Source organism: Notamacropus eugenii, chromosome 4 (genome assembly GCF_028372415.1).
Source record: "Notamacropus eugenii isolate mMacEug1 chromosome 4, mMacEug1.pri_v2, whole genome shotgun sequence".
Classification (NCBI taxonomy): Eukaryota; Metazoa; Chordata; class Mammalia; order Diprotodontia; family Macropodidae; genus Notamacropus; species Notamacropus eugenii.
The window spans coordinates 321,926,196-321,946,249 of record NC_092875.1 but is presented as its reverse complement, the minus strand read 5'-3'; the positions used below and the strand labels follow the sequence as shown (position 1 = coordinate 321,946,249).

General features: G+C 39.4%; 1 protein-coding gene across 4 annotated transcripts in view; it reads left to right on the top strand.

Moving 5' to 3' along the window:
• The window catches only part of LOC140502852 (unconventional myosin-Vb), a 556,148-nt gene that overhangs the window by 281,073 nt on the left and 255,021 nt on the right, over nucleotides 1-20,054 (top strand). For all 4 annotated transcript variants that reach the window (XM_072606904.1, XM_072606907.1, XM_072606905.1 and 1 more), the window contains 2 exons: nucleotides 8,623-8,766; nucleotides 16,262-16,343. In XM_072606904.1, coding sequence (XP_072463005.1) covers nucleotides 8,623-8,766; nucleotides 16,262-16,343 — 226 coding nt within the window. The remainder of the gene's footprint in view (nucleotides 1-8,622; nucleotides 8,767-16,261; nucleotides 16,344-20,054) is intronic.

The window sequence follows — 20,054 nt, the reverse complement described above, 5'->3', positions numbered from 1 at the left end:
TAGGACAGTTTCTGTTTTAACAGTGAACAAAGACAGAAATTTGGGTATCAGCAATACACTGGTGGGAGAGTTATTTTAGTGCACATGGGCTTTCTCAGTGTCCCTTGATCTGTATCATGTGTACTTCATCTTCATAGAATGCCAGTCTTGTAAATGGATGTACCAGAGTTTAGGTCTCTAAGTCCCTGTAGAAAAATGCTCAATTAAAAGACTCAGGATGTTCCCAAAGTAAATACCAGCTACTTGCAGCTGTGTTTGATGTGGAAGGAAGAGAAAATAAGGTAAAATTATTGTACCTATCCTGCCTGATAGATATTCTACCCTGTTCTCTGTACTTCTCATTAAGTCTTTGCCTTGAAGTATCTGATAAGGGCTCTCTGAGACCTGGAGGGATACCTACCATTTCATCTTATTTGGTCAAGAGCTTTGAAGATCTCATATTTCAATGACCAGTTAGACTTCTCTCTCACTCCCCTAGCCTGCCCACATTGTCCTCAAGGTTCTTAGTTTCTTTCCCCAATCCTTACCAGTAGCTGGGTTGTGCTATTCTCTAGGGCACTGTTGTCTGCTTAGACTCAGGCAAACACACTATCCTGGATGCCATCTCGTTTTGCATTTGCTAATTTGTGGTCTCTGGGTGGAGAAAAGAAGAGGAAGAAAGGTATCTGGTCTATATATAGGTGGTGCAGTGGATAGAGCACCAGTGCAGAGGTCAGGAGGACCTGAGTTCAAATCTCACCTCAGACACTTGACACTCACTAGCTGTGTGACCTTGGGCAAGTCACTTAACCCCAATTGCCTCATCTCCAGTCATCCTGATGAATATCTGGTCACTGGATGCAGATGGCTCTGGAGGAGAAGTAAGGCTAGTGACCTGCACAGCCCTCCTTCACTCAAAACAAAGTCAAGTGAAACTCATGTCATCATTTCTCTGATGGCATGGTCTTCTTCTGCAACAAAGGATGAACACAGACACATGTGTCAAAGTAATCTGTCATAGGTCAGATAGAGACTGAAAAGGAGCTGGGCCATTGGATGCCTGGAAAATGGGAAACAGAAGATTAATTCCTTTTCTTTTTCCCCACCCCATGAGGATGTACCACAGACTGAAAAAGATTAAGATATGTTGCTCTTAGTATCTGAGGAATGCAATATTCCAGTTTCACCTGAAGGAATCCCTTTTACTTGTCCTTTCCTCAGTGTGCTTGACATAGTTTTGACTGCATAGAACTATACATTAACTGCCCATTAAACTACTCAACCATCCTTACTCCCCTCTACATACTTTTCAAACTAATGAAACTGGCCTCCTGACTATTCCTCAAACTTTCCATCTCTCAGCTTTATACTTTTTTAATAGCTGTGCCACAAACTTGGAATTATCTTCTTCCACATTGCCACCTTTTTACTACTCTGACTCTTCAAATCTCAGTTAAAATCAGGAACAAGTTCTGCAATAAGCCTTTGCCTTTATACCCTAATGCTAGTGCCTTCCCTCTGCTGTTTATCTCTATATCCCCTCTCACTCTCTCTGTCTCTCTGCCTGTCTCTCTCTCTTTATATATATATATATATATATATATAAAATGTATATATGTGTGTGTACATGTATGTATGTATTTGTATATGTGTGTATATCTATGTCTTGTTTGTGCATAATTGCATATAATGTAATCAAACTATATATAAGTAATTATAATCAAAGTAAAGTTTATGTATTCAGCAATAATGCTAATGACAGTCAGTAAGGGGTAAGGAGTCAGCGTCACCTGAGTTGTCGTCTTGTCCCTGACACATACTGACTCTGTGACTCTGAGCAAGGTATTTAACCTCTCGATGCTCTAGGCAACTCTAAGATGCTGGAAAGGCTTCAACTTTCTTTGGTAAGTTTTCTCCCTCAGAGAATTCCATTTCCCAGTAATTCCTGGGAAGGAAATCAGAAAAAGATGTCATGAAGGTCATGTGATCACTGGATTCAGATGGCTCTGGAGGAGAAGTGAGGCTGGTGATCTGCACAGCCCTCACTCACTCAAAGCAAAGTCTGAACTGAACTGAACTAAATTTTGAAGACTATTTCAGCAGCAAATCCTTTGATTTTCCCACTCCCTCTGCAGACTGTTGTGATCTGCAAGGTCTCCATAAGCATTCACAAAGATAGAAGATTAATTGTTGTCACTATTGTGTGAATGAGGATGCTGAAACCCAGAGAGGTAAATAGGCTTGCCTAGAATCACACAGCTAGTCCCTACAAGCAGGAAGTGTAGGTCTAGTTCCAAAGTTTAAAAGTACCCATGACTAAGTTAAAATTCATTGTGGATGGTGAACAAGTACCATTCGACCTTGAGAATTTTCAGTGAATTAAGAAAGAAATCCATCAATCTAGGTATCTCCCACCTTAATGTGCACCGTCTTGGGTTATGGTGTTTAGAAAATAAAGAAAAATACTTATAGTAGAGTGATTTGGTGACACAGTAGATAAAGTGCTAGGCCTGGAGTCAGGAAAGCTTGAGTTCAAATCTAGCCTCAAACACCTACAAGCTTGGGACACTGGTCAAGTCACTTCATCTGTTTGCCTCAGTTTTCTTCACTGTGATATAGAGATAATAATAGCACTGACCTTGCAGAGTTGTTTTAGGGATCAAATGAGATAATATATGTAATACAAAAAACACTTAGTACCATGCTTGGTAGGCACTATATAAACGCCTCATTCTCCAACAAATATAAATACTGGGTTTTATCCATATATAAAGAAAGTGGTTATGGTGAGTAGAAGGATTGCTTCCTACTGATGGAAATGGTGCCTTTAGAGCCTACGTACCAATAGTATTGTCATCTCTTCCATTGTTTCATCTCTCCCTGAGAAGGCTGTGGTATTAAAAATCTACCAACTTTACCTACTTTTTTCATTTTATTTTTTCTTGGTTTGTTTGTTTGTTTTTGGGTTTTTTTTTTGCAACATGTTTAATATGGACATATGTTTCCCATGACTTCACTTGTATAATTGATATATTGCTTGCCTTCTCATTGGGTGGGGGTAGGGGACTGAAGGGAGAAGCAGAATTTAGAACTCAAAATATTAAAAAAATGCTAAATGAAAATTACTTTTGGGGAAAAAGACAACCCTGTGCTCTGGGTGCCATGTCTAATTATTCGGAATACCATCTCTTCCACCAAGTCACCTCAGTCCTTAAGCAGCTGACAGAGAATGGCTGGGACACCAACACATGAACTCCTGCGAGGATCTTGGGCCTTCTTTTTCACCCTGAATGCCAGAACTGTACCTTTGGTACATATAGAGTCAGCCTTCCTTCATATGTTGCTTAGCTTTGCTGATCTGTTTCTTTTCCTCTCTTGCTTTTATTCTTTGCTATAAGAACTTGCTTTATAGGAAACATGAGGGAGGGGGGATATATTGGGAAATGTACATGATGTAAAAACAAGAGATATGAGTAAAAATTTACTTTAAAATGACATCATATATATACATATATATGACATACAAGAATAATGCCACCTGACACTAGTTCAGATGGTGTTTTATTATTTTTTCATGGGTTGCTTCTTGGTTCAATGCTGCCACTCTAGTTACACTAAGGAGAGAAGTGTTTTACTAGTATATTTTTGTTGGTCCATGTGAGAAAATGTGTGTGAATCACTTTGTAAACTTTAAAGTGCTGTATAAATATGAGCTATTTTTTTCTTAGTGCAGCACTAGATGCATAGTAGCTGTTCAGTAATGGTTAAGTGAATGTGCCTTAGTTTACACAATAACAAGGAATTCATTTCTGTAAGGGCTGTGACATTTACAAAAGTGTTTTCTGTAGCAGAACAAATTTATCTATCTACCAAATACTTCATGGGGCTGGCGGGGGAGGGAAGTATTGGATCAGAGAATTTAGAGCTGGAAAAAACTTTAGAAATCAGCTACTCCAACCCTATCTTTTTTTTTTTTTTAATTTAAATTTTTTCCAGTGAACAAAAATCTGTGTTTTCCCAATTCTACCTCTCCCTCGGGGGAAAAAGAAGAAATAAAAATAAAACCAAAGAAATATGCATAGTCAGGCAAAATGAATTCCATCATTGGCCTTACTTAACACACACACACACACACACACACACACACACACACACACACACCCTTCAGTTACTGAGTTAACCCTATGCTATTTCTAAGCCATTTTGACTTAGGTACCAACCTATTCACACATGATTAGTACTGTTGCGCCTATTTCCTCCTGAGGCACCTTTTTTATTGAATTCCTAACTACCTTTAAGGGCAGGTAGGTAGCACAATGGGTAGAGTGTCAGGCCTGGAGTCAGAAAGACTTTTCCTGGGTTCATATCTGGCCTCAGACACTTACTAGCTGTGTGACCATCGACAACTCACTTAACCCTCTTTGCCTCAGTTTCCTTATCTGTAAAATGATCTGGAGGAAAAAAATGGCAAACTACTCCATTATTTTTCCCAAGAAAACCCCAAATGGGGTCACAAGCATGATGACTGAACAACAGTTGTTTTTAAAACTCATCACCTGTCACTTCTTTTACAAAGACTTTCTTGATGACTTTAAATCTTAGTGGCTTTTTTTCTCCTTTGAGATGTCAAGTTTTTTTAGTTACTTGTTCATGTGTCATATGCACTAACCAGTTTGTAAGTTCTATGAGGACAGGGATTATCTTATCTAAATTTTATATGCTTCTGCATCCAGCATAGTAAATGTTCTTTGAATAAATGTTCTGTAGTTAGGGTGTCGGGCTATTAATACCTTTCTTCAATGACTTTAGACTGGTTGAAGTTGGGAAATTATAGTGAACACATTAGGATGAAAAGGTATGAAAATAGTAAAGTCTTCTTCCCAGTGCTATTGAAATTGTCTTTCCATATCATATTGTGTAGCTTGTGAATATTTAAGAAGTGAGCCTGGTCACTTCACCATTCATTTTTTTTTTTAATTTATTTATTTATTTTAAGTTTTCAACATTCATTTACACAAAATTTTGAGTTGCACATTTTCTCCCTATCTCTCCCCTCCCCCTACCCCAAAACACCGAGCATTCTAATGACCTCTATCACCAATCTGCCCTCCCTTCTAACCTCCCTCCCTTCCCTTATCCCTATCTTCTCTTTTGTCCTGTAGGGCAAGATAAATTGCTATACCCCATTGCCTGTATTTCTTATTTCCCAATTGTATGCAGGAACAGTACTCAACAGTTGTTCCTAAAACTTTGAGTTCCAACTTCTCTTCCTTCCTCCTTCCCCACCCACCCCACTGGGAAGGCAAGCAATTCAATATAGGCCATATCTGTGTAGTTTTGCAAATGACTTCCATAATAGTCATGTTGTATAAGACTATATTTCCCTCCATCCTATCCTGCTCCCCATTTTTCTGTTCTCTCTTTTAACCTTGTCCCTCCCCAATAGTGTTGACTTCTAATTGCTCCCTCCTCCCATTGCCCTCCCTTCCATTATCCCCCCTACCCTGCTTATCCCCTTCACCCGCACTTTCCTGTATTGTAAGATAGGTTGTCATACCAAAATGAGTGCGTTTTATTTCTTCCTTGAGTCAAATGTGATGAGAGTAAGCTTCACATTTTCTCTCTCACCTCCCCCCTTTTTCCCTCCATTGAAAAGTCTTTTTCTTATCTCTTTTATGAGAGATAATTTGCCCCATTCCATTTCTCCCTTAATCCTCCCAATATATTCCTCTCTTACCCTTAGTTTCATTTTTTTAGATATGATCCCATCCTATTCCACTCACCCTGTGCTCTCTGTCTCTCTCTCTCTATGTGTGTAACAGTGTTTGTGTGTGTGTATAAACCAACTACCCAGATACTGAAAAATGTTTAAAGAGTTACAAATATTGTCTTTCCATGCAGGAATGTAAACAGTTCAAATGTAGTAAGTCCCTTATGATTTCTCTTTGCTGTTTACCTTTTCATGCTTCTCTTGATTGTTGTGTTTGAAAATCAGATTTTCTTTTCAGCTCTGGTCTTTTCATCAAGAATACTTGAAAGTCCTCTATTTCATTGAAATATCATTTTTTCCCCTGAAGTATTATGCTCAGTTTTGCTGGGTAGGTGATTCTTGGTTTTAGTCCTTGTTCCTTTGATTTCTGGAATATCATATTCCACATCCTTCGATCCTTTAATGTAGAAACTGCTAGATCTTGTGTTACCCTGATTGTATTTCCACAGTACTCTAATTGTTTCTTTCTAGCTGCTTGCAACATTTTCTCCTTGACCTGGTAACTCTGGAATTTCACTACAATATTCCTAGGAGTTTCTTTTTTTGGATTTCTTTCAGGAGGTGATTGGTGGATTCTTTCAATATTTATTTTGCCCCCTGGTTCTAGAATATCAGGGCAGTTTTCCTTGGTCATTTCATGAAAGATGATGTCTAGGTTCTTTTTTTGATCAAGGCTTTCAGGGAGTCCCATAGTTTTTAAATTGTCTTTCTTGAATCTGTTCTCCAGGTCAGTTGTTTTTCCAATGAGATATTTCACATTCTCTTCCACTTTTTCATTCTTTTGGTTTTGTTTTGTTATTTCTTGGTTTCTCACAAAGTCATTAGCCTCCATCTGTTCCATTCTAATTTTTAAAGAACCATTTTCTTCAGTGAGCTTTTGAACCTCCTTTTCCATTTGGCTAATTCTGCTTTCCTCATTGGCTTTTTGAACCTCTTTTGCCAATTGAGTTAGCCTATTTTTCAAGGTGTTATTTTCTTCAGCATTTTTTGGGGTCTCCTTCAGCACGTTGTTTACTCGCTTTTCATGTTTTTCTTGCATCTCTCTCATTTCTCTTTCCAATTTTTCCTCCACCTCTCTTACTTGATTTTCAAAATCCTTTCTTGAGCTCTTCCATGGCCTGAGACCATTGAATATTTATTTTGGATATTTGGGATATAGAAACCTTGACATTTTTGTCTTTTCCTGATGGTAAGCGTTGTTCTTCCTCATCTGAAAAGATGGGAGAAGATATCTGTTCACCCAGAAAGTAACCTTCTATAGTCTTATTTTTTCCTTTTTTGGGGCATTTTCCCAACCAGTTGCTTGACTTTTTGGTCCTTTGTCAAGAGTAGGGTATACTCTGTGGATCAATAAGATCTCAGTTCCTCCAAGGTGGCACAGTCAAGCATGTGCACTGGTCTGGGAGTAACCAGAAACTTTTGTGCCCAGAATCTGTGAGTAATAGAGTTTCCTCTCCACAACCACCTAGCCTCCAGTTCCACCAGGCCAGCACTGGGGGCTGAGATTCAAATAAGCTGCTCGGTTCCCCCAGGGGCTTTTGGTGGGGGCAGGAACACCATTCAGTGTGACATAAAGATCAGCTCCTCAATTCCTCCAAGGAGCATTAGGTGGGGGCAGGGCCACCACACAAGGCTCAAGTAAGGATCAGCTGCTCAGTGCCCCCAGGGGTTTTACAATCCAACAATGGATGTGGGCTGTTGTGGGAGCTGCTGCCGTCCTATGAGACCTGTACTGCTGCAACCTGATTCCGGAGCTGTAGGAAGACCTGCTCCCTTCTCAGCTGAAAAAACCCTCTCACTGACCTTTGGCGCCTATGGTTTGAGGGATCTGCAAACTGCTGCTAATGTTGCTGGAGATTCTGTACCAAGGCTTGCTGCCTGCTCCTGTCCTCCTCCTGGTGCCGTGCCAGGTGGCCAAGGCTGTGCTGGGCTCCGCTCTGTGTCTGGGCACAACAGACCTTTCCCGTCGACCTTTCAGGTCACCCTGGGCTGAAAATCTCCTCCACTCTGTTGTTCTATAGCTTCTGCTGCTCTAGAATTTGTCGAGAGTCTTTCTTCACAGGTATTTTATGGGCTGTGGGGAAAGAACTAGTGTATGTGCGTCTTTCTACTCTACCATCTTGGCTCCACCCCCCCCCCCTTCACCATTCATTTTTCGTCAGTTCCCAGTGCTTTGAACTATAGCCATCACTGCCCAAGAAAGGGTCCTACTGGGTTTTCTCTCCTAAGTTCTGGGCATTACAAATTTGTTTGACTGAAAAGGGACATGTGGGGGATAGAGGTCAAATAGATAATAACTGAAAAAAAATGTTTAGTACAATGCCTGCCACATAGTTGGCGCTACATAAATTCTTATTCCTCCTCTCCCCTCCCTTAATGGGTAGTAAAATGCTTGTTGCTTTGACTTCCCTAGCACTTAGGGCAGTGCTCTGCTCACTGTAGGTACCTAATAAGTATTTACAGAATGAATGTTAAATAAATTGAGTGAATTGGGATAACAACAGTTATACCACTACCTGTAACCGTGGTTCCATCTCCAGTCGTCCTGACCTGTATTTGACCACTGGCCCCAGGTGGCTCTGGAGGAGAAAATAAGGCTGGTGACCTTGCACAGCCCTGCCTCACTTAAATCCAATTCACTTGCATGTCGTGCCTTCACCAACCTGATGTCATGGTCCTCGGCAAGAATGAAGGACAAACATCAGCTTCAACCATAGATAGGACTGTGAAGAAGGCATGTTTATAAAGTGAAAAGAGCAATAATATAAATGTGAGATTTTATATTTTTCTGTGTCTTGAAAATGGCATCCAGCTACAAAGACAAATGACATTTGTTTTTCTTTCGTAAAATATTTTATCTCCTTTTCAAACAGGCCATTGGAAATGCTAAAACCACTCGAAATGACAACAGTAGCCGCTTTGGAAAATATATCCAGATTGGATTTGATAAGAGACACCATATCATTGGGGCCAACATGAGGACCTACCTACTAGAAAAGTCCAGAGTTGTCTTTCAGGTGAGCGATGCCATTTAGGGCTTTTTCAGTGAGATCACTAAATACATTTAATCAGGGAATATTTACTAAGAGACTGCTTGCCATGTGTCAGGTTTGTTTTGGGTGCTGGGAGTATAACACAGAAAGAAACAATCCCTGCCCAAAGGAGGCTGATTATTTTAGGAGAAATACAGTTACATATAAGTTTATATATATATATATGTGTGTGTGTGTGTGTGTGTGTGTATATATATATATATATGTATATATATGCATATACATATGTATATATATATGCATGTGTGTGCATAAAATAAACTTTTATGTGACTGTATATCTCCCAACACATCACAACCTCCTTTAAGCAGTCATTGCTTTATTTTGTGTTTTTATTCATATACATATATTTGTGAGAGAGAAAGAAAGATAGAGAGAGAGAGAGAATTTGAACAAATCATGATATTTAGGACATGTTTAGGGGGCACATTTATTCAAACAAAGTTTCTTGAAGGAAGCAAAGAGACTTTTCCAAGGCCAGGAAATGAATCAAATCCAGGAATGAGGGCGAAGACCCATCATTCAGAGGACTGAAGAGGACTAGGAAATACCACAAGTTCCCTTAATTAAAGGTGTAAAGCATAATCATTCACTGTAACATTCAACAGTACCTCAGTTTTTTCATTTGTTAAATGTGAACAATATTATATATAGTGTTGTAACTAAACTAACATGGTGTACGATACACACAGACACATACACACCCCAATGCAATTACTTGGAGGGAGTGTGACTAGCAGCTGAGGGGATCAAAAAAGGTGTCTCATGTAGGATCTGAGTGCTAAAAAAAAGCCCTAAAGTTTCGAAGAGGGAAGAGGTTGAGAAGGAAATTTATTCCTGAAATTCAGGGCAGGCTGTAGAAAAACATGGAAGTGCAGATGGAATACTATGAGTATATCATAGTAAGTTACACCAGTTTGACTGCAAAGTAAAATGAAATTAGCAGAGATATGTGTACTATACCAGAAAAGGGAGGCTGGAGCCAAACTGTGAAGTTAAAAGTTAAACAGAAGCTATCTGTCTGTTATATTAGTGACTATAGGGAGTCACTGGAGTTTTGTGAGCAGGCAAATGATGATGTTTTACAAATATCACTTTGCTAGCTGTTTGAACAAGGCATTGGAGAAGAGAGAGTCTGGAGGGAGTTCAAGTAGGTCACAATGTGGTAGTCCAGGCTAATAAGTCTTGAGAAATTAAATTGGGGTAGTAGCTATGATATTAGAGAGAAGAGAATGAATATTACACATGCTTTAGTGCAGAGATTCTTTTTTTTCCATTTAAAATGTTTACTTTTAGTTTCAAATTCTCTTCCTCCATCCCCCATCTCCCCTTCCCTACTCAATGAGAAGGCCAGAAATAAGATACTCATTATACATATGAAGTCATGTGAAACATTTCCACATAGCCATATTATGGGGGAAAAAAGCAAGAAAAACAGAAAAAAAAATATACTTCAATCTGCATTCAGTCCATCAGTTCTCTCATGGTCGATAGTGTTTTTTATCCAGTTCTTTGAAATTATTGTGGTTCGTTGTGTTGATCAAAGTCGCTAAGTCTTTCACAGTTGATGATTATTATAATAATTCTATTGCCCTGTAGACTGTTCTTTTAGTTCTGTAGAGAAGAGATTCTTACTTTGGAGTTTGTGGACTTATTTTTTAAAAAATATTTTGATGATTGCATTTCAATGTAATGGGTTTCTTTAGTAATCTTACGTCTCTTGTTTTATACATTTAGCAACATTATTCTGAGAAGTGGTCCATAGGCTTTAGCAGACAGCCAAAGGGAAAATGGGGAGGTGGGGGAGGGACAGAAAGAGAGAGAAAGAAAGAGATTAAGAATATCTTTACTGGAAATGACACGGACACAGATTATAAATGGATTAGATATGGGTAACAATGAAGAATGAGAGTCAAGCAAGACTGAGGTCATGAACCTGAGTGACTGGAAGTATGATGGTATCCTAGACAGACATAAATATGTTAGGAAGAGAGGTAGGTGGTCAAAGAATTCAAGAGGAAAAAAGGATCTTTTGAGTTTGAGATATCTGTGGGACATGCAGTGGGAAATGTCTTCTAGGGTAATAGGTGAAGAAGGTCTGAAGCTCAGGAGAGAGACTGAAGCTTGATGTATAGATGTGGGAGTCATCTGAATCAAGATGATTATCAGACTCATGCGAGTTAATGTGATAACTGAGAAAATAGGACCTAGGAAAGAGCTTTGGGATATACCCAGAGTTACAGGGCAGGCCGTCATAGATGCATTGTTGATAGGGAGCAGAAAGGGACCCTGAAGGCCATCTCTTTCAATTATCTTCTTTGACAGATAAGGAAACTCAGTAACGTAACTTTTCCAAGGCCAGATAGTAACTGCCAAAGTTGGGATTTCAACCAAAGGTCATCTGTTTCTAGAACCAATTTTCTTCCCACTGTACCATCCCGCAAAAAGTCTGGGAAGAAAGCACCTACCAGATTCAATGCACAATGTGAGGTCTTGGGAAACATGAATCTAATACTCTTTTCCCCTAAATTCTTGCTTTTTATTCTCATTCTTCCCTGGGAAAAAATAAATTAAATTTTTACCCTCTTTATTTTTTCCATAAACAATTCCCTCCCATCCCTTTCCACCTCTAGTACTAGTCTCTTCCCCTTTGCTCACACAATGCCTTAGTTTTTGGATGTTGGATTTGTTTTTAATACCTCTTTTCTGGGTTTGTGTGTGTAGCTTTTAGCAATCAAGTATCCATTTTGGGAATGGAAGCCTCTGGCACTTGTGTCAGCCTGGTACATGATGGGTGCCAATGGTCTGGGAATCTACTTCTGGCAGTGAAGATCCAGCTGGAGCTTCAGACTGAACTGTTTCTAGGTCCCCTGGCCTGGCCCATAAATTTCTAGCTCTTCTGGGCAAAGAATATGCTGGGGCTCAGACAGTCAGATGGAGGACCTGGAAGACCCTGTTCTTCCCTGGGCTTTTACCCATTATACCTTAGACTTGGATTTGGCAGCCCTGTTCCCTCATGTGTTTGGGCTTCATTTCCCAGCAGTTTCCATGGCACATTTGTCAACAGTGTGTACTTAATGCTGGCTTTCACAATGATTATTATGTTCTGTGCTCCAGTCTCCTGTTTCCTTTCCTTTTCCTTATGGCAGAGTAGAAAGGGTACTGAACTTGTGGTGCTAAACATTGAGTGACAGGACCTGAGTTCAAGTCCCAGCTCAGCCCCATGGATTCCTGAAACAAATCACTTACTCTCTAGGCTTCAGTGTCTTCATCTATAAAATGAGAAGCTTGGACTAGATGATTTCTGAGGTCTTTTCAAGTGTGAGATAATTTTTATTCTACATGCAAGTATGCTGCATTTGTCTTAATAAAATACACAGAGTGAAGGATGTGTTAATTTTCCATATATTCTGTTCTTATGCAAACACACCCTGGCATTTGCAGGCAGCAGAGAGAGCTCTTAGGGAAACAATCAACCAGCACAAGTCTTTACTACCTCTGTGACCCTGTGCAAGTCACTTGATCTCTGTTTACCGTAGTTTTGACATCTGTAAGTGGGGATAATAATAGCACCTATTTCCCAGGGTTGTTGGGAAGATCACATAAGATAATAATTGCAAAGCAATCAGCACAGTACCTGAGCACAGTCAGTGCTGTATAAATGTTAGTTATTAATATCATCATTATTTAACTTCTCTTTGTCACATTTGTCCTTTTGTAAAATGAGAGTGTTGAACTGGTTACTTCTGGCTTTAGATAGATGATTCTATAATCGTGATGAAGAATAGACCGTGGGGGAGGGAAGTGAGTGAGAAGTGGGACAGCTTTCCCAAGGGACTGTTTCAAGGATTGAGGGGAGGTCTAGATATGCAGTGGAGCTTGACTGAGGGGCAAGAAGATTCTGTTAAAGTAGGAGTGATAACAGCAAAGCATGGTAGAGAGGCGGTATGGAGCATGGCCAGGCAGGAAAACGGCTGTCCAGAAGGTTGGGGTTAAATAGGTATAGCTTAATAATTTTTATCTAGGTGTGGAAAATAAACACTAAAAAATTGCTTATTATTCCCCTGAAATAGGTATGTAGGATTTGTAATCATCATCCTCATCAGTAGAATTTTATAGTTCTTTAAGGTTTGCAAAGCACATTTTATATGTGTGTTTATGTATATGTATATACATGCACACACACATGCACATTATATGAATACTGTATTATATGCACCTCTATATAAACCACACACAACTACCCACCCACATATATGTACATATACGCTTATATACACGTACATTTGTGCATACACACATACATAAATTTCATTTTATTTTAACGACAACAATGCAAAGTAGGTGTTATTATTTTTTCTCCATTTTATAGAAGAGGAAACTGAGACTGAGAGATGTTAAGTAACTTCACCAGGGTCACACAAGCAGTAAGTATCTGAGGCAGGATTCGAACTCAGCTTTTAAGTCTACCTGATTAATTAACCTTTTTACCTTTGATTACTCATCTTCCAACTAACTACGTACATGGCCAGTCGCTTTAAAATGATAATATTCTGACTAATCTGAACTCCACATCCTTTTCAAAGCCTCCTAAATTAGATTTCTTCCTGAGTTCTTGATGTTCCAAAAGTTTTTCTTGCCTCCTTTAAAGAGGTTATGGGAACAGCTAGGTGGGGATAGAGCTTTGGCTCTGGAGTCGATAAGACCTGAGTTCAAATGTGGCCTCACATACTTAGCTAAGTGACCCTGGGCAAGTCACTTAATCCCAATTGCCTCCAACAACAACAAAAAAAGAGGTTATCAATTTGTCTACCCCTTTTTGACTTCCTGTGGTGTCTTCCTCCTCACTGATACCTGATAATGTCTAATGAATTTTAAAAGAAGACTTTTAGTTTTAGTTCTTTCACAGGTTGACAACCCAACTGCCTTTGTCTATCTGTGCAGCAGCGAAGGGAGTGATTTATTTCAGTGTTATGTACAAAATGAGCATTCCATTCAGCAGCATTTTTTAAGCACTTACTATGGGCAAGGTTTTTAGGGTGCATAGACAAAAAACAAACAATGCCTTGCTTCAAGGAGCTTACATTGTAATGAGGATGGATAATAGACAAGGAAATTCCAGGACAATTAGGGATACAATGCTTTAACCACTGGAGGTATCAGAGAATGCTTCATCTAGAAAGTGGCACCTGAGCTTAGCCTTAAAAGAAGAGACACATTCTGAGAGGCGGAAGTGAGGAGGCATTGTATTCCAGGCACAGGACATTCTTGACTTGTGGGAGTCAACAGAGTAATTTGCATATGCACTAGCAGTCTGCAGTCCTCACACAGGTCCACCTGATTTGCATAAGTTCTCAATGCCCAATTTGCACGAATCGTCAATGCTTCATTTGCATATATTTTCAATGCCTAATTTGCATATAATGACGTGTATTTTCGAGGACTTTGTAACATCCCGGGAGCAGGAAATTTGAACCGGGGGAAGTTTGAAAAGGGATTGGTTAGATTTAGCGCCTAGAATGTAAGACCGTGCTTCTCAGTCAATGAGAATAATGGTCAGCGGTGGAGGGGGATTTCCAAGTCAGGGTCTATATAAATTGCCATTCTGCTTCTGTAAGGCGCCTCCCTACTCCAGCTTTACTGGTGAAGGGACCACCCACTTCTCTTGAGAACCGAATAAAGGAGATTTTCTGTTTTAACTTTGAGACACCTCTGAGCAGTCAATTTGAGTAAAGTGAGGTTCGTGCTTCTCCCCCACACAGTATGAAATAAGGACTTGAAAGCTGGTTTGGAGCCAGTTGTGGAGAACCTCAACAGACAGGCTGAGGAGTTTGCTTTTTATCCTAATGAAGAAATACTACAAGTATTTAGGTAGAGATATGACCTGTGCATTAGAAAGCTTCTTTTACTGACTGCATGTAGAGTGAAATGAGGAGAGAGATTAAAAATAGGGAGACCCATTCGGAGGCTGCTATAATAGTCCTGGAAAGAGGACGTGGATTATAGTGGCAGAGAAAAAAGGAGAATGTTTGTAACAATGTTGTCAAGAAAGAATTCACAGGACTCAGGAGGAGATTGAATATATGGAGACTGAAGGTCAGTCAGTCAGTACACATTTATCAAGCTTCTACTATGTGGCAGTTACTGTGATTAGCAGTGGGAATGCAGAAAGAGGCAATCCCCTCCCTTAAGGAACTCAATCTAATGTGAGAGAAGGAGGAAAGAGAAGATAATTCTGAAGTCATGAATCTGAGTCACTAGGAGGGTGCTTGTGTCCTCAACAGACAGGAAGCTTTGGTTGAAGGGTAGATAATGAAAGTTTGATACCTCAGCATCCAAGAGATGTTCAGCATTAAAATCCAGGAAAGCGGTTAGAGCTACTTATGTAGGTTTGGGAGTCTTCTGCTTAGATATATTTGTACCCATGCAAGCAGATGGGATCACCAAGAAAGAAAGTGTAGAAAAAAGAAAACGGTCTAGGACATTGCTTGGGGACAGATGGGTAGTGATTGGACAGAGGAGACTGAGAAGCAGTAATCTGATAGGCAAAGGAAAAACCCATAAAGAGCGGTGACATACAAGCCAACGGAGGAGAGAACCAGTAGGGTCATAAGCTGCAGAAAGGTCACCAATAATGAAGCTGGGGTGGGGGTGGTGTACAGAGTTAGATTGAGCAATTAAAGCATTGTTGGTATCTCGGAAAGCAATGTGAGTCAAGTTGTGGGTTTGTGAGCTAGACTGCAAGATGATGATAACAAAGTCAAGAGTGAGGAAGTTGAGGAAACGAATGCAATCTTATTTTTGCTTTGACCAGATTGACTGTCTTTTTACCTAAACATCTGTGGTTCCTTTTGGCAGCTGGGCTACTCTTCATGTCATTCCTCTCTGGAAGACCCTTAGTTCTCTGTTCTATCTCTCTCCTTTAGTCATCTCCAGTTGCACTAACTCCAGTAAGTCTTCTCCAATTACCCAAGCCCCAGATGATCTTTGCCTCCTTTGAAATTCTGTATGTTTTTCATTTGACTCTTGTCATATAGTAACTTCTCCTGTGTTTTTCTTTTCTTTCTCCAGCCAAGTTGTAAACTGTTTGAGAGCACTGGACAAAGTCCTATACCTTATACCATTTCATACACAATATCTTGCATGTGGCAGATACTAAATAAGAATTTGTCATGCTGATTAACACAATCTTTTATTAAATAGCAGTGATGAGCTATTTAGAGCTGAGACTCAAATTCATTTCATGCATAGTCATTTCAACAGGCCATGGTTGAAAGATGGGTCCTTGATGAAGAATGAACCATTTGGGTCTGAGAGTGGAATATATGGAGAATGGTGAAATAGGAAGCAAGGGAGAGCGCTCCCACCATTTGATATGCTATACAAAATAGGTAAAGGAAGAATCTTGGTGGTGCCTTCCCCTAAAACAGCTTAACTTTCTTTTTTTTCCCTCCTTCAGGCAAATGAAGAAAGGAATTACCATATCTTCTATCAGCTCTGTGCAGCAGCCAGCCTTCCAGAGTTTAAAGAGCTTGCACTCAGTAAGTAGCCCTGTTGCATATTGGGAAACAGGAACTCTAAGTGGCTGCTATGGTGACATTAAATTGATAGCACTTTTCACATTTCATTCTACTATTAATTGGTGTAGTAGTCAACATCTCCAGCCTATTCAGAAAGATATGGTTCTGGAGTTGGAGGACCTGGTTTCAAATGTTCCTTTTTACCTCTGTGACCTTGGACCTTAATTTTCTTTTCTGTAAAATAAGGGGATTAGAAAAATTCTGCTGACTGAGAGGTGATGTAGATTGAGACATATCTTTTTGGCCATAGTCAATGTGAGAGTTTGTTTTGTTTGACTGTGTATATTATTAGTAGTGGGTTATTTTTCTTTTTTTTTTTCTTGGAGAAGAGAAAATAAATGTTCAACAATTGGGAAAAATATAAAAAGAGGAGGGAGACTGAGTTAGATAATCTCTGAAGTTGTTCTGCCTCTAGACCTATGATTCTATAATCCCACAGGACAAGTCTCTGCTGCTGTTTAACTGACCGTAGGGAACTCTGAGAGACTCATGTGCCTCATTTATAAAATGAACATAACAGTAACCTTCCTACCTATCAATGCTCCTTGGAAGGTGGGACGGTGTCACTGATAAATCTGTCTCCCCAGCATCTAGTGCATACTTGAAACATAGTGAACGTTTAACAAATGTTTCTTGATTGGTCTGGTGTGACAAGCATGTGGAGTGTGTGAAAGAAAGTGACAAGACAGGATGGTAGTAGGCTGTGGAAAGCATTTGATACTAGAGAAGGGTGTTCATGTGTTACACAGTAGGTAAAGGAGTATCATGGACAGATCAGTGCTTAAGAAAGGTTATTCTGACAGTCACATGAAGAAAAGATTGAAAGTAAATGAGCTGATATAGAAAGACAAGTTAGGAGGCTATTTCAGTAATATAGGTGCTTACCAAAGACAGCCTGTATCAGGGCAGTGTCAGTGGGAATGTAAGAGATTACAGTTGTAAGAAGTGTTGCAGAGGTGTAATCAGCAGGACTTATGGATTGATTAGTTATGAGGACTGAGGGAGAAGAATTAAAGGTGACATCAAATATCAAAGGTGACAATCAAAATCTACTCCAACGGCCTGAGTAACCAAAGATACTTAGTTTTTTTTTTTTCAATATTTAATTTATTTATTTTCAGTTTACAGCATTCACTTCTACAAGATTTCGAATTCCAAATTTTCTCCCCATTCCCCCCTACCCCAGGACAGTGTGCACCCTATCCTGTCTGTCCTTTCTGTCATCCTCCCCCTTCTCCCATCACCCTCCACTCTCTTTTTCTGTAGAGCAAGATAGACTTCCATACTCCATTGCCTGTACATCTGTACCCCTGTACATTGCCCAGTTGCATGCAAAAACAATTTTTAACATTAATTTTTGAAACTTTGAGTTCCACATTCTCTCATTTTCTCCTTCCCCACCTATCCTCAGTGCGAAAGCAAGTCATTTGATATAGGTCATAAATGTGTAGTCATGCAAAATACTTCCATAACAGTCATGTTTCAAAAGACTAACCACATTTCCTTGTATCCTGTCCTGCCCTCCATTTATTCCATTCTCTTCCTTGACCTGTCCTTCCAACAATAGCGTTTGCTTCTGATTACCTTTCTATTATCTTCCCTCTCCTATTCCCTTCCCCCCTGCCTTCCTGTAGGGTAAATTAGATTTCCATACTCAATTAAATGTGTGTTATTCCTTCATTAAGCCAAAACCAATGAGAGTAAGGCTCACTTATTACCTTTCATCTCCCCCTCTTCCCCTTCATTGTGAAAGTTCTTTCTTGCCACTTTTATGTGAGATGATTTTTATATTCTACCTCTCCCTTTCTCTTTCTCTCCCAATACATTCCTCTCAATAGTTAATTTTATTTTTTAGGCATTCTCCCTTCATATTCAGCTCACGCTGTGCCCTCTGTGTGTATACAGACACACAGACACACACATACAGGTAATATACACATACATAAGCACATATATATGTATGTATACATACACACACATATATGTATATGTATATGTGTGTATTCCCTCTAACTATCCTAACCCTGAGAAAGGTCTCATAAGTTACAAATATTTCCATGTAGGAATGTAAACAGTTCAACTTTAATGATTCCTTTATGACTTCTCTTTCCTGTTCACCTTTTAATGTTTCTCTTGATTCTTGTGTTTGAAAGTCAAATTTTCAGTTCAGCTCAGTTCAATTCAACTTTTCAACAAGAATGTTTGGAAGTCCTCTATTTCATTGAAATTCCATCTTTTTCCTTGAAGTATTATACTCAGTTTTGCTGAGTAGGTGATTCTTGGTTTTAATCCTACATCATTTGACCTCTGGAATATCATATTCCAAGCCCTCTGATCGGTGTAGAAGCTGCTAAATCCTGTGTTATCCTGATTGTATTTCCACAATACTTGAATTGTTTCATTCTGACTGCTTATAATATTTTCTTCTTGGCCTGGGAACTCTGGAATTTGACTACAATATTCTTAGGAGTTTTCCTTTTGTGGTCTCTTTCAGAAGGTGGTCAATGGATTCTTTGAATTTCTATTTTACTCTCTGGTTCTGAGGCAGCTACATGGTGCAGTGGATAGAGCACCAGTGCAGGAGTCAGGAGGACCTGAGCTCAAATCTCATCTCAGACACTTGACACTCACTAGCTATGTGACCTTGGGCAAGTCACTTAACCCCAATTGCCTCATCTTGGGTCATCTCCAGGCATCCTGATGAATATCTGATCACTGGATTCAGATAGCTCTGGAGGAGAAGTGAGGCTAGTGATCTGCATAGCCCTCACTCAAAACAAAGTCAAGTGCAAGTCATGTCATTATTTCTCTGATGGCATGGCTTTCTTTGGCAACGAAGGATGAACATACACTACTCTCTGGTTCTAGAATATCAGGACATTTTTCCTTGATAATTTCTTGAAAGATGATATCTAGTTGTTTTTTTGATCATGGTTTTCAGTTAGTCCAATAATTTTTAAATTATCTCTCCTGAATCTATTTTCCAGGTCAGTTATTTTTCTAGTGAGATACTTCATGTTGTATGCTATTTTTTCATCCTTTTGGTTTTGTTTTATAATTTCTTTATTTCTCATAAAGTCATTAGCTTCCATTTGTTCCATTCTAATTTTGAAGGAATTATTTTCTTCTGGGAGCTTTTGAACTTCCTTTTCCATTTGACCAATTCTGCTTTTTAAGGCATTCTTCTCATTAGCTTTTTGGACCTCTTTTGCCATTTGGGTTAATCTATTTTTAAAGGTGTTATTTCCTTTAGCATTTTTTTGGTCTTGTTTGACTTGTTTTTCATGAATTTCTTGCATTGCTCTCTTCCTAATTTTTGCTCTACTTCACTAAATCCTTTCTGAGTTCTTCAATGGCCTGAGACCATTTTATATTTTTTTTGGAGGTTTTGGGTGTAGGTGCATTGACCTGGCTGTCTTCCTCCGGTTGCATGATTTGATCTTCCTCATCTGAAAGGATGGAAGAAAATAGCTTTTCACCAAGAAAGTAACCTTCTATAGTCTTATACGCCACCCCACCCCAGTTTGGGCGTTTTCCCGACCAATTACTTGACTTTGAGTTCTTTGTTAAGTAGAGAGTGTATTACCCCAAGTTTCAGAGGTTTTGTGCAGCTATTGTCAGAGTAACTTTAGGGACCTATAAGTTCTCAGTTCCTCCAAAGTATATAATCAA